At 39.6% G+C, this 12,975-nt stretch overlaps 1 protein-coding gene across 11 annotated transcripts in view; it reads left to right on the plus strand.

Moving 5' to 3' along the window:
- The window catches only part of RBFOX1 (RNA binding protein, fox-1 homolog (C. elegans) 1), a 1,723,406-nt gene that overhangs the window by 1,610,312 nt on the left and 100,119 nt on the right, over positions 1 to 12,975 (plus strand). For all 11 annotated transcript variants that reach the window (XM_011961363.1, XM_011961369.1, XM_011961368.1 and 8 more), the window contains one exon: positions 7,324 to 7,377. In XM_011961363.1, the coding sequence (XP_011816753.1) occupies positions 7,324 to 7,377 (54 nt within the window). The remainder of the gene's footprint in view (positions 1 to 7,323; positions 7,378 to 12,975) is intronic.

Below are 12,975 nucleotides of genomic sequence, written 5' to 3' on the forward strand. Positions count from 1 at the left end.
AGGCATCACTTTCCCTTTGTCTTCTTGTAGAAATGTACTCAAGTGGCAACCAACTACAACAGCAAAAAAATTGTTGAATGTGCAACCTCACGTTCCTGCCAGATGTTGCCTTGCACATCCCATGTCCCATTCCAGGTAGCCATGCACTCAGTTTCCAGGATGAAGTCATACAGGTCTCTCATCCATGTACCTGCAAGAGGGAACTCAGAATTGTTCCTGTCACACGTACTGAGTATGGCACCTAAGGAGTTGATGGATAGACACAGAAGAATTTATTTAAAACACAACTCAGGAGGCTGAGGCAGGAGAATGGCCTAAACCCGGGAGGCGGAGCTTGCAGTGAGCTGAGATCCGGCCACTGCACTCCAGCCTGGGCAACAGAGCAAGACTCTGTCTCAAAAAAAAAAAAAACCAGAATTTATTTAAAACACAAATGTCAATTCTAATTATATAAAGACTGTGGATTCTGTAGTGGAGATTATGGAGAACTTTGGTATTCAAAGAAAAGTAGTCCCAAGTTTCATCTCATGAGTATCGCCACTACAAATAAATTCCCTTAAGTGGCAATACAATATTACTGATAAAATATAGGGCCCTTTCAAATTCTTAATAGGCAGGAGGATAGAGTTATGGCAAAAGAGGGTAAGTCAGGACCAATAAAGTCACATTGAAATGAGAAAATTAAGCCATCGGTGAGGTTCACTCATTAGTTTCGTATTTCATTCTCGCAAAGCATAGAAATTGTACCTCAGCAAAATTATGAATTACGAGAGCTATCAAAGTTTCAGGTCATCTCCAGGTGATGAAATAAAGTTATCAATGCCAGCATCACATTCATATATTACTTCAATCACATATCCAGAAAAAGTTTTAGCAGCTGCAAAGTTTCCAGTGATAAAAAAGACTGAATTCTAAATGTGATGGGATACCTGTCTGTTAGAGAGGTTTATAGTTAGTAACATAGAGGGTGTGGATACTATTCTCAGGATATTTAAACAATGACATAAGGAAAAGCTGTAGAATGAGCTGTGGGCTTCTGGATGTTCTATTGAAAGGTTCCACAAAGAAGGAATTGGACTATTTCTCTATTGCTATTTCTCCTAAGGACACCTACCCACGTGGAGGAGTTGGGGTTTGCTGTATTCTTTGGGTATCAGATGTTGAATCTGCATGACAAGATTGAGAGCTGAATTCACAAGGATTTCCTGGATACTGGGGAAGCATGGGTGCTAGACATGGCTTTTTCATTTTCTTAGAGATGTTAGGAAGGATGAAAATGGGGCAAATGTATCCAAGACTCCAGAGAGAGGTAGACTTTGTTGCCAGTATCAGTTCTGCCATTCACTGGCTGTTGGATTGTAGGCAAGTTGTTTAAACTCTCCATGTGCCAGCTCTCTGGTGGGAACTAAACAAATGATGGGAACTACATCATAGTTCTTTTTGATAATTATGAGAGATCAAGTACTCAACACAATGCTAGGCATTAGTATTTGATTACACAGTCTCAATATTAAATCATATTATTCCTTTATTGTCATGGATAGTTGAATTCCCTGATAGATAGTAGTTTAAGGATCAATTCTTCAGATGCTAAAAGGGGCTGAACAGGTAAACTAGAGAGTCTTTGAAAAACTGAGTCTTTTGGGACTGGCTATTGTTTTCTTACTGAAGTAAAGCAAAATATTTATCTACAAGGAAAAATCAACAGCACTACCACCACAAAGTGACAATAAAAGATCTCAAACATTTGATCTCCCCGTTAGGCTCACAATGGGGAGCAGTGGCACATGTGACTAAGTAGGGAGTTAAATGCAGTAGCCCCTGGCCACCTCTAATAAGTCTGTCTATGAGGGATTCTCAGCTTAAAGTCACCATTTCTACCAATGTTTCAAGAGAAATAGAAATCCCGTATTTTAGACGGAATTTAAATGTTGGCAATAAATACACACCATTAAAGAATACTGAGCGAACCCAAACAAAACACCTTCGTACCCAACGCACACCTCGCTTTTGTTTGGTATTTGAGAGTTGCCTCCTGTATCGTGTCAGCTGCCAGGTCTCTGGCATCCTTAGTATATGTCTTTAGAAAGCATTGACAGGCAGTGTTTGTAACTCCTATAGTGTACATAAGGATGCTCTCTGGAATGCATTTCTTTGATATGTAACCCAGCAAAGCCTTAGAGAAAGCCTGTGCTGATGGTTTTTGTGTGCACATTCAGACTTGGTCTTTTAACACCCAATGCAGTCATAGTTAACACTGGAGGTCTTAGCCGGCATGTTTTAGAAATGCTGACACTTGACCTGTGACAAGCTCAATTTGGAGAGGGGAGTGCCAATTTGGATGTAGCCCCTTGAGTCCCGGCCACAGAGGGGTCTAAACTGCTTGTGTGTCTGATACAGAGCCAGACCCCAAGACGTCTGGTCTCTGCTCCCGTTGCCTTGTTACAGGGCTGGAGGGGACCTGGGAGGCTGGGACCAGTGGGCCTTATCAGCTGTTCTCCTTTTGTTGTAAGCCTCATTGTTCAGTTTAATGTCCTTGATCAAAATCTCTGAATTTGCAAGGCCTGGGGACATACACAAACTGCCTAAGAAATTAAAAATGGGATCATTTTGTTCATCTTCCTGACAGTGTAGGCTCTTATCTCCAGCAGGGTTATCCCAAGGGTCTCTTCCAGGTACGAGAAGGAGTCACAGGGAGTGTGGGTCCATTTGCATGTGATTTGCATGCATTTACATAAGCCCACATGAGCTCTGTAAGTCTGAGTGGAGGTGATTTTCAAGGGCTGGATTCCAGACCAAATGGACATAACAGACATTTACAGAATACCTTATCCAACAGCTGCAGAGTACATCTTCTCATCAACACATGGAACATTCTCCAGGGTAAGCCACATGTCAGGCCACCAAACAAGTCTCAACAAATTAAAAAAAAATCTAAACTATATCAAGTATTTTCTTAGACCATAATAGAATAAAACTAGAAATCAATAGCAAGAAGAACTTTGGAAACTGTACAAATACTTGGAAATTCAACAGTGTGCTCCTGAATGTCCACTGGGTCAGTGAAGGAATATTAAAAATTGCTGATATAAATTAAAATGGAAACATGGCATGCCAAAGTCTATGGGATACAGCATAAAACAGTGCTAATCAAAAAGTGTATAGCAATAAATGCCTACATCAAAAAAGTAATTCAACTAAGCAACCGGGACAACAGTCATCCCTAACAGGATTCTTTATTTAATATATAGCCCTAGGTGAAGCAGGTCCTTGAAGACTGGAAGGAGACATAATTAGAGCCAAAACAACAACAACAACAAAAATTAGTCTATTAGGAAAAAACTCTAAATACTTATGGAATGCTTACTTTGCCAAACAATGTTTTAGGTGCTGGAGATTCATGTTGGACAGCAGTCTTGCCTGCTTCACTGTTAATTCTGATAGAGGGAGAATGGTTATAAAAGACAATTAAGAGCAAGCAAAGAAAGAAGTTAAATCCAGATAGCATTAACGGCAATGCAGAAAATAAAACTGGGAATGGAATCATGGAATCCAAGAGTAACTCTAAGAGGAGGTGGGAAAGTGACATTAACTGGCATGTTCTCAAAAGACTCCAGAGCCCTAAATAACATCAAGTCGACTTTGTGAAGAACTGGAGAGTTCTCCAAGCATAAGGAGAAGTGGATACAAAGAGGCTTTGATATACGGTGATCTTGGGGGGTTTTATAAAGAGGAAAATGGCCAGTATTACTGTAGCTGGGAGAGAAGGGGACAGGGAAACAAAGGGAAATGGTACCAAATAGTTTGGTTAATAGTCAGTGTGTGCTTTTTGACTAAGGTAAGACATGTGTGCTGATCTTAAGTTGGGAAGGAGCTATTGAATTCTGAGTAGCAGGATGACAAAGCTGATGTTCTTTTTAAAAATTGCTTTGGTCACCATGAGCAGAATGGACAGGGGGGAAGGAGGAGGAAGAAGAGACGGTGAGAATTAGGGCATTTCTGCTGTTGGACCTGTCCAAGCAGAGATGGGAATGCCTTGGTCTGCAGTGGTGGCAATGGAGGAGGAGGGAAGAACTTTTCAAGTTTTAACCAATAGGATTTTCTAATGGATTGCACATGGGGTATGAGGGTAAGAGAGGAATCAAGGAAGTATTGATGAAGAATTTTATTTTGAGCAACCAAGTAGATGGAGATGCCATTTGCTGAAGGGAGAAGGACTTGCTGAGTAACAGGTTTCATGAGTAGAGGGAGAAAAGGGAGACTAGAAGTTGGGTTTTCACGTGCATTGTAGAGTTCAGAAAGTACTTTGGTTTCCTACAGTGGGAGTGGGGTAGCTTTGTTTAGAAGGGATCAAGGATGGGAAGAAGGTTGACATCTGCACTCATGTTCTCATGATGACCAGAGCATTTCATTTTGTGGCACACAGATTCCCAGTTGGTTTCTTGTAGAGGAGAGTTTATCAATTACATTTCTCACGATTGATACTTGCAAACATGAGATAGCACAGATCTCCTGATGAGGGAGAATATGAGAATATCATTTATTTTCTATTTTTTTTATGAAGAGATTGCCATGGGTAGACTTTGCATACTCGTAACTTACAGAAAGACAGGGAAACAAACAGCAGATTATAGGTGGATAGACAGATTATAGGTATGTTTATAGATAGGTCAGTAGATAGATGGATATGTAGGTAGGCAGATGAGATAAACATGATTTCTAGGCAGCCTCAAATGTCTCTGAGAGATCTGTAATTTTTTGTTGTATTTTTAGAAAAATGAGAGGCCACTGGCAACTTTACAATCTTTAAGAGCTACACCAAAATTCATTGATAAGTATACCTTCAGTGAAAAGGAAAAGCAAGTCTTATATGCAGAAGAAAGTATTTAAGGTAGTAAGGATATTCAAAAAAACAAAACCTGAGACGAACAGTGTGGAAAAGACACCATGTCCACTACCAATAAGAGGTAGGAGCATCAGTAGGGTGTGAGATGGGGAACAGTAGAAAGATGAAGAGTGATCACTTAATAATTATTCATGACCACATATAGATTGAGTTCACAAATTCTAGGTTTCTGTGAAAAACTAGAAAGTAAGAACATTAAATGTCTGCAGCTTTATTTTCAACTAGTTTTTTGTACTTTTTTTTTAGACTCCAAGTTGAAATGTAGACATTAATTTCCATATCCTCAGGAATTGGACTTTTATTTAAAAAAAAAGGAAGCAGTGGAATTTCAGTTGGTCAAATTGAAGTCATTTCCATATTCATAAAACACATTCTGAAATGTCTGAACTAATATTTATTTTTACATCACTATAGAAATTCTTACAAGGCAAGATGTGATTAATACAAGAGAGGAGGGTGTCAGTATGGAATTTCAGAAACCGGTAGGGCAATAGGTCTCAGAATTTCATGTTTCTTTCTGTTGCTCTAAAAATGGGGCCTAGGAATTAAATATGCCTCCTAGGTAATCGAAGTGTTAACACTTTGAGAAACTATTCTAATATCAACCCAGGGGCTGTAAGCCACCTAGCTTCTTCAAGTTGGAATTGAAAGTTCTTAGAAAATATTCTTATCAAGTTTTAGAAAGTTCTGGATTTCAACAGACATACTGGCCTCTTGAGTTAGTGAGCCTCTGTTTTCCTTAGTGGATATTAGGAAAACCTCTGGTCTAGTCTTAGGTGGGGCAGAAAAATCACACCTCTCTCTTCTCTGCAAACCTGAGAGAGTTCTTACTGTCAAAAATACCTTCCTTCACTTTCAAAGTTTTATCATTGCCTTTTCTCAGAAACATTTATTAAAGGATATTTGTTATTTGACCCTCTGCTCAAGGACTCAGAGCAAAGGAGTATACACCTTACCCTCCTCTGTCTTTCAAGGTTTTTTTCTTTTTTCTTTTTGAGACAGTGTCTCGCCCTGTCACCTAGGCTGGAGTGTAGTGGCACCATCTCAGCTCACTGCAACCTCTGACTCCCGAGTTCAAGCGATTCTCATGCCTCAGCCTGATTAGTTGGTACTACTTTGTATTTTTAGTAGAGTCAAGGTTTCACCATGTTGACCAGGCTGGTCTCTGGAAACTCCTAGCCTCAAGTGATCTGCCTGCCTTGGCCTCTCGAAGTGGTAGGATTACCGGCATGAGCCACCGTGTCTGGCCTGCATGGAGTTTTCTTTCTTTCTTTCTTTTGAGACGGAGTCTTGCACTGTCACCTGGGCTGGAGTGCAATGGCGTGATCTCAGCTCACTGCAACCTCTGCCTCCCAGGTTCAAGCAGTTCTCCTGCCTCAGCCTCCCAAGTAGCTGGGATTATAGGTGCCCACCACCACGCCTGGCTAATTTTTTATATTTTTAGTAGAGATGGGGTTTCACTATGTTGGCCAGGCTGGTCTCAAACTCCTGACCTCATGATCTGCCTGCCTCAGTCTCCCAAAGTGCTGGGATTACAGGCATGAGCCACCACACCCGGCTCCCGCATGGATGCTTTTATAAAGGCTTAACCAGCAGGAGCAGGAAACAATCACAAAACCCTAAAACGTTATCGTTCTCTGGAAATTGTTCCCTAGATAATGCCCAGCATATATGTAATGTGCTTTCCAATTTGTGAATATTCTTGTATGCTTTTTTGTAAGTAAAGATTTCTAAAGGGCCAGGATTCATCTTACAAAAACCTCTCCATCCAGAACATTTGGAAAATTACAAGATTCCATTAATCATATATACAGGTTATTTGAAAGTTACCTTAGATATCATGCATTGATTAAAAATTTTTTACAGCTCCTGAATGCATTAAAATGTATTCCACAGTAAATCTCTAGGGGATACAATATCATTTTCTTTGGTATTCACGAAGCACTTTGGAATTCTCTAGTATCTTGAGGTTATAATTAGGAATGACAATTGTTAGAATATATTGCTGCCAAGAATTTTGTTTATGCAAGCTTTCTAATTTTTGTGAACTTAATGCAGAGGGGTGTGATGGATTATCTAGCAGTGATATATGAAGATAAAAAATTGAAATTGTAGTAGTTCTAAAATATATTGATAGAGTAGAAAATTAATTACCATGTCATTTTCAAAGGATTCACTTGTGGCTGGTCAGTAGTTTCCATTCCATTAACTTGCACTGGCAGAAAATCAAAGAAGGGCATGAATCTATTTTCTTATGTATGATTTTTAAATATTTTTATGCTTGTCCAAACAACACCTCCTTTACATTTTAAAATACAAAATAAGATACTTTAACCCATTTGATTTGTGATTCATTTGCAGTTGTATAAGATGTTGAATCAAATGTGATAATAACGTTTTTGTGTATTTGTTTTAAGGCTGGAAATTGAATCCAGTTGTGGGTGCGGTCTACAGTCCCGAATTCTATGCAGGTAAAGAGTTTCTCTTTGCACGAAGTCTGCTCGGTCTTTTCTAAATGTGCTTTGCCTGCCAAGAATGAATGGGTTTTGTAAAATAACCTGAAGCAAGTGAATTCCTATCCTAACAAGTTCTGAATGATTTCTTTGGGCAAAATCAAGAGTGCTTTTAACAGTTGAAAAATTACAAGGGAATCGTGTAAGTTTCGTGGATGGGGGGTTCAGCATGGAGCCACTGCTCCTTAGGACGATTCACATTGATTTTGCCCTAAAAAAGCATTGTGACTTTGTTCAGTAGTGTATTGAACAAATGGAGAGCTGCTCACGCCCATTGTATTTCAATGTGCCTGAATGTGTGTTGTAGCTATACGTTTCTATTTGGGGTTGGCATTTTCTTTTTCCTGGCAAAGCAGAGAGCAGAGTTGGCTTACTTATTCCAATAGTGCAGGAGTGATTTGGAATTGCCAAGGGAAGGCCTATTTCGATGACTAAAAAAAAGTTGTCTGTCTTCGTTCATTCATCAATTTCCCTTAGCAATTCCTTTTCTCTCTACTTTGCCTTCCAGAATATGTCTCTCTCCTCACCCCTTCCCTGCCTAAGCACGAATTCCATTCTCTTAGAAATTTTGGGAGAGCATAACCCAGAAGCAGTAGCGACTGAGATGTCATGTCTTGATGTCCTAGGCTTGGCCCGTCACTACTGCCTGTATGTCTCCTTGCTCTTGAACAAGGCTGTTTTGAATACTTAGGACCTTAGAAGTAGATTTGCCACATGGATATTTAAAAGAAGTCTTTGATGTGGTTTTTGCTTTTTAATAAGGAGAAATAAACAAGCCATTGATCTAGAGCCACACCCTTAGTAACCTCTTGACGGTAAATTATTTTCTTCCTGGGCTGCGTAACTTTTGTCATTTTCCTGATACTAAACACTGACCCTTATAGATGACAAGGGAACATAGAAAACTTAGCTACTCTGGCACAACAACCAGTCTGACAAAATTTAAGTTTAAAAATGTGGTAAATCTGAAAAGGCTCAACAGGATAACTGATTCCTGGATTCTATGTAGGCGATGTTTGGAGTTGTTCGTGTGTGAGTTTTACCAGGAGCCTGGATTAAGTCCAGAGATTCTAACACTGCAAAATAGCTGTGTTCAGTCTTATGGGGGAACAGACTTTGCCGTCAGTCTTTCCATGATCATATTGTGAACCCCAACCTCCTGAGAAGACACCTCTGCTGAGTGAGGAACATGGAAACCATGGCTACGCAGCTTAGGTTCAAATTCTGCTTCCCCTACTCACTAGCAGTGTGACCCTGGGCAAGTTACTCTACCTCTCTGTGCCTCAGTTTCCTCATCTGTTAAATGGAGATGATAGTAACAAACGGATTGGTGTTTATTAGAATTAAATGCGTTAATATATGAAGAGTGGTGTGTAGCCAGCCCCTGTAAACGTTTAGTAAATAAAAATGAATATGTTAATCGCTTTGCCAGGAAGGAAAAGTTAGCCGCATATTCCGCTAAATTCTAAGTATACTATGATACGAAGAGATTCTTTTCTTCATTAATGAGGGTACTAGTCCTTTAGTTCTCAGCATGTTCATTTAGGGGTTGTTAATTTCTGGGATCGGGGGCATGGTAGTTTATTCAGGGGACACACAGAACATGGCATGTATTGCTGGAATGCTTCTTTGTGCAAAGCTGCAAGGAAATCAAATCCCCCAAATGGTTGAAAAGTCAGACAACAGCTTCTATGTCTCTGCAGCAGGCACTGCCCATGAGTGGAGTAGTTAGACTAAAGAAATATCAGTTTCTGTCTATATGCGCATATCCAAGTGCTTATTTTCAGCCTTAAATAGTCGAGTGGAGAACAAGTAAGCCTTCTTGTGGGGAGGAAGGGTATGGATGCGTGCGTTGTGGTGAAGAGGGAGAAATGCATTTTTGCATTTTTCTGATCCTGTGCAATGGAGTTGTCAGTTACCCTTGGGTCTAGTAAGGAAGAAAACACCAACTATCTCCATTACTTGTGCTTTCAAAGCCACAAACATATCTGTGGGTATTTAGGAGGACATTAAGATGACAGAAACGGTTCAGACTGATTTTTACATATGGGAATAAATTAATCTGCATGACTTCTAGAACATTAGAGCAGCTATTCGGATTAGCTCAGGGCTCAGCCTCAGAAGTTAGATCATTAGGTTACAGGAAGACAAAATGTTATAATGTAAGTTAACATTTACTGGATACTTTCTATGGGCCAGGCACTGTTCTAAGCACTGTACATAAGTTTAATGTATTTTATCCTCATGGCAATTTTCCAAATGAGGAAACCAAAATACAAAAAGTTGGTATTACTGCTCTCAGATTTCACAGCAGGTCAGGAGGAAGCCAGATTTTGAAATCAGGCTTTGATCATCTCAGAACTCATGTTCTTTACAACCAGTTGATACTGGTGAGTTGTGTTTTTTTTTCTTGGAGACGGTTTTGCTCTGTTGCCCAGGCTGGCACGATCTCATCATCTTGGCTCACTGCAACCTCCACCTTCTGGGTTCAAGCAATTCTCCTGCCTCACCCTCCCGAGTAGCTGGGATTACAGGTGCCTGCTACCATGGCCAGCTTAATTTTTGGATTTTTAGTAGAGACAGGGTTTTGCCGCGTTGGCTAGGCTGGTCATGAACTCCTGACCTCAAGTGATGCACCCAGCCTGTTCATTTTTTTTTTTTTTTAAATATTATAGGTGATGATTCCATCAACTGTCTCCTATGATCATGCTACTGCTCTGTGTGCAAACCAATGGAATGAAAGAAGTAACATAATCATTCTGTATTATTCCAGCTGCCACCACCACCACCATATTCACAAGTGTTACCCGGGAAATCCGAGTATCTCTGTTTCAGGCTGCCACTATCTGGATTATCCAGAAAATCCACACGCTTTCCTTTTCAACTGTACATTTGTATGTAGGTAGACAGAGTTCATGATATTCAGAAATGTGGAGACGTGTTGCTGTAATTTTAACACTGCAGAGCAATTCCTTTGAAATATTTGAAGAGCTGCAAACACTGAAAGTCTGACTGGCTTAAATCTGAAGTTTCAGGCACCTGCATCTATGGAATGGACCTCTGCAAAGTGGTAGATGCAGAGTGCATTCATTTCCATATCCGGGTGTAATTATTACTGTCATGCATCTACATATCCATGACTAAGAATTTATGGGGCATTTTAAATTTCCCTAGCTATAAAAATAGCCTGAATTTATCTTGCAATTCTGAGTGTGCCTCAAAGCTGAAATGAAGACCTTGTCATTGATTTGCTTTGTATTTTTAGTAGGCTAGCTCTGTATCTGCTTAAGATAGAAAGCCAGACTTAGTCATTTCTCTATATAAGGTTGTGTGTTAATGACATATTTTATAATATCCCCATAGTGTAATTATTTGATTTTCTGAAGCTTATGCAGAATCAACAACCCAGCTTCCAATTGTCTCAGAATGGGGCATGAAAAGTTCACATATGTTGTAAATTAAAATCAATATTTTCAATCTCTCCTAAAGCTAATTTTCCTAATTTAGTAGACTTGTCCCTACCATTTACTTTCTCTTTTAATTATAAAATGGCAAGTTATTGGCCGGGCATGGTGGCTGATGCCTGTAATTCCAGCACTTTGAGAGGCCGAGGAGAGTGGTTTTAGGAGTTAGAGACCAGCCTGGCCAACATGGTGAAACCCTGCTTCTACTAAAAATACAAAAGAACTAGCTGGGCATGGTGGCGTGTACCTGTAATATCAGCTACTTGGGAGACTGAGGCAGAAGAATCACTTGAACCTGGGAGCCAGAGGTTGCAGTGAGCCAAGATTGTACCACTGTACTCCAGCCTGGGTGACAAGAGCAAAACTTCATCTCCAAAAAAAAAAAAAAAAAAGGCAAGTTATTGATTTTTGTATGTAACATTTTGACTCCCTGAGTACATTTTTATTGCAAACTCAGGATGAGGGCAGAAAGAGCCATTGCACTTCTTAATGAGGACCTTTAATTACTATTTGCATTGATAAATTATAACATTCCTTCTCCCTCACACATGCATTGCAAAGGAAACACTGAGAAATTTCTAATATATTTTGGATGGTTTTTCTTTTCTGAATTCTCATCAAGTCATACTTACAAAAACCCTTCTGAATGCTTATGCCGTGCCAGTCTTCACACAGATACACATACATAAGCACATCCTGTGACATATATTAATATATACCTTCTCCCAGGAGAGATGGGTGGTTTTCTATAAAGCAAGAACAGCATTGATAATTTCTAAATCTAATCATCTCCAGAGTTGTTGGGGTTTATTCAAGACATAGGAAGATAAGTCCCGACACACAAATCCAGGTGAGTCATGAAGCCTGTGGCCAATTTCTATGGCCCTTCTTTAGAGTTTAAGTAAAATTGAAGGCAGTAAGGAGAAATAGACTGGGAATATCTGTACCCAGTAGCGGGCCTCATGTTATTTAGTGTAATTAAAAATAGTATTTCCAAGAATCTGGAGGAAGAGGCCTCAGAGGGGATTCTTACACTTTCCCTGTCATTGTGAGAATTTCCCTTGTCTTCTAATAAAAAAAATATATTTTAAAAAGTAGTATCTTTTAAAGATAATCACGATATCCAGCCAATGAAACTGTTGATTTATGGCTCCTTTAATCTTCATAAATAAGTAAAGCAAAATCAAAATAAATAACAGAAGGTTATACAAAGTTGTCAGCATGGTGCTGACAAACAGTGAATTTATCTGTTTCTCAATTGCCAGTAAGATACACACTGCAAAGCTCACCCATGTTGTATATCATATCTGCCAACTCATTTCTGTGATTAAATATTCCATCAGTGGGGCTATAAGGCAGCAAAGCTTAACAAGATTCATAAGATGCACCACTTGAACACACATAACTCACTTCCATGGATGGAGAGCACCCCGCCTGCAAAGGGAAATTGGAATTGAGTTAAATTATTCCATGAGACATGATCAATAGGGAAAGGCAAAGATCTTCTAATGGAAATGCAGATCTAAGATACAGTTAGGTCCCAAAGATGAGAAACATACAATTAAAATAAACATAAGGAGATGCAGAGTAAACCAACTTGAAAACCTTGAAGACAAGAAAAACTACCCCTAGGGATACTTATTATTAGTGGAATTTGGGGGGAATAAGGAGATTCTGAATGGATACTCCTGAAAGCAACCATTTCTGGTTTTGAGAGGAAAAAAAAAATGACAGAAATTAAAAATACGGCATGCCTGACTGCAAAGTCACGTTTGAAAGGTGGTCAGGTCTTGAAACAAACTCACCCTGGGGTTACAGGGAGGATCAGATAATAGGATGAGCATCAGAGAACTTCGCAGACTGTAAAATAGAAATAGAAGAGGTTCATGTGATCACCAAAGTCACCTCGATTGATTATATCCATGTCGGAAAGGGCCTGGCCACAGATCACATGACTTGATGCTGGGCTAGGTGATAGGAAAGTGGATTTGGATCTCAGTATGAAGTTTAGAAATGATGAGGTTGGCTATAACTCTCTTTGATTGCTTATCTCAAAAGGGCAACTGTATTTGACCTTGGATTATCCATACGA

This window comes from Colobus angolensis, unplaced genomic scaffold (genome assembly GCF_000951035.1).
Source record: "Colobus angolensis palliatus isolate OR3802 unplaced genomic scaffold, Cang.pa_1.0 Scaffold55, whole genome shotgun sequence".
Lineage (NCBI taxonomy): Eukaryota > Metazoa > Chordata > Mammalia > Primates > Cercopithecidae > Colobus > Colobus angolensis.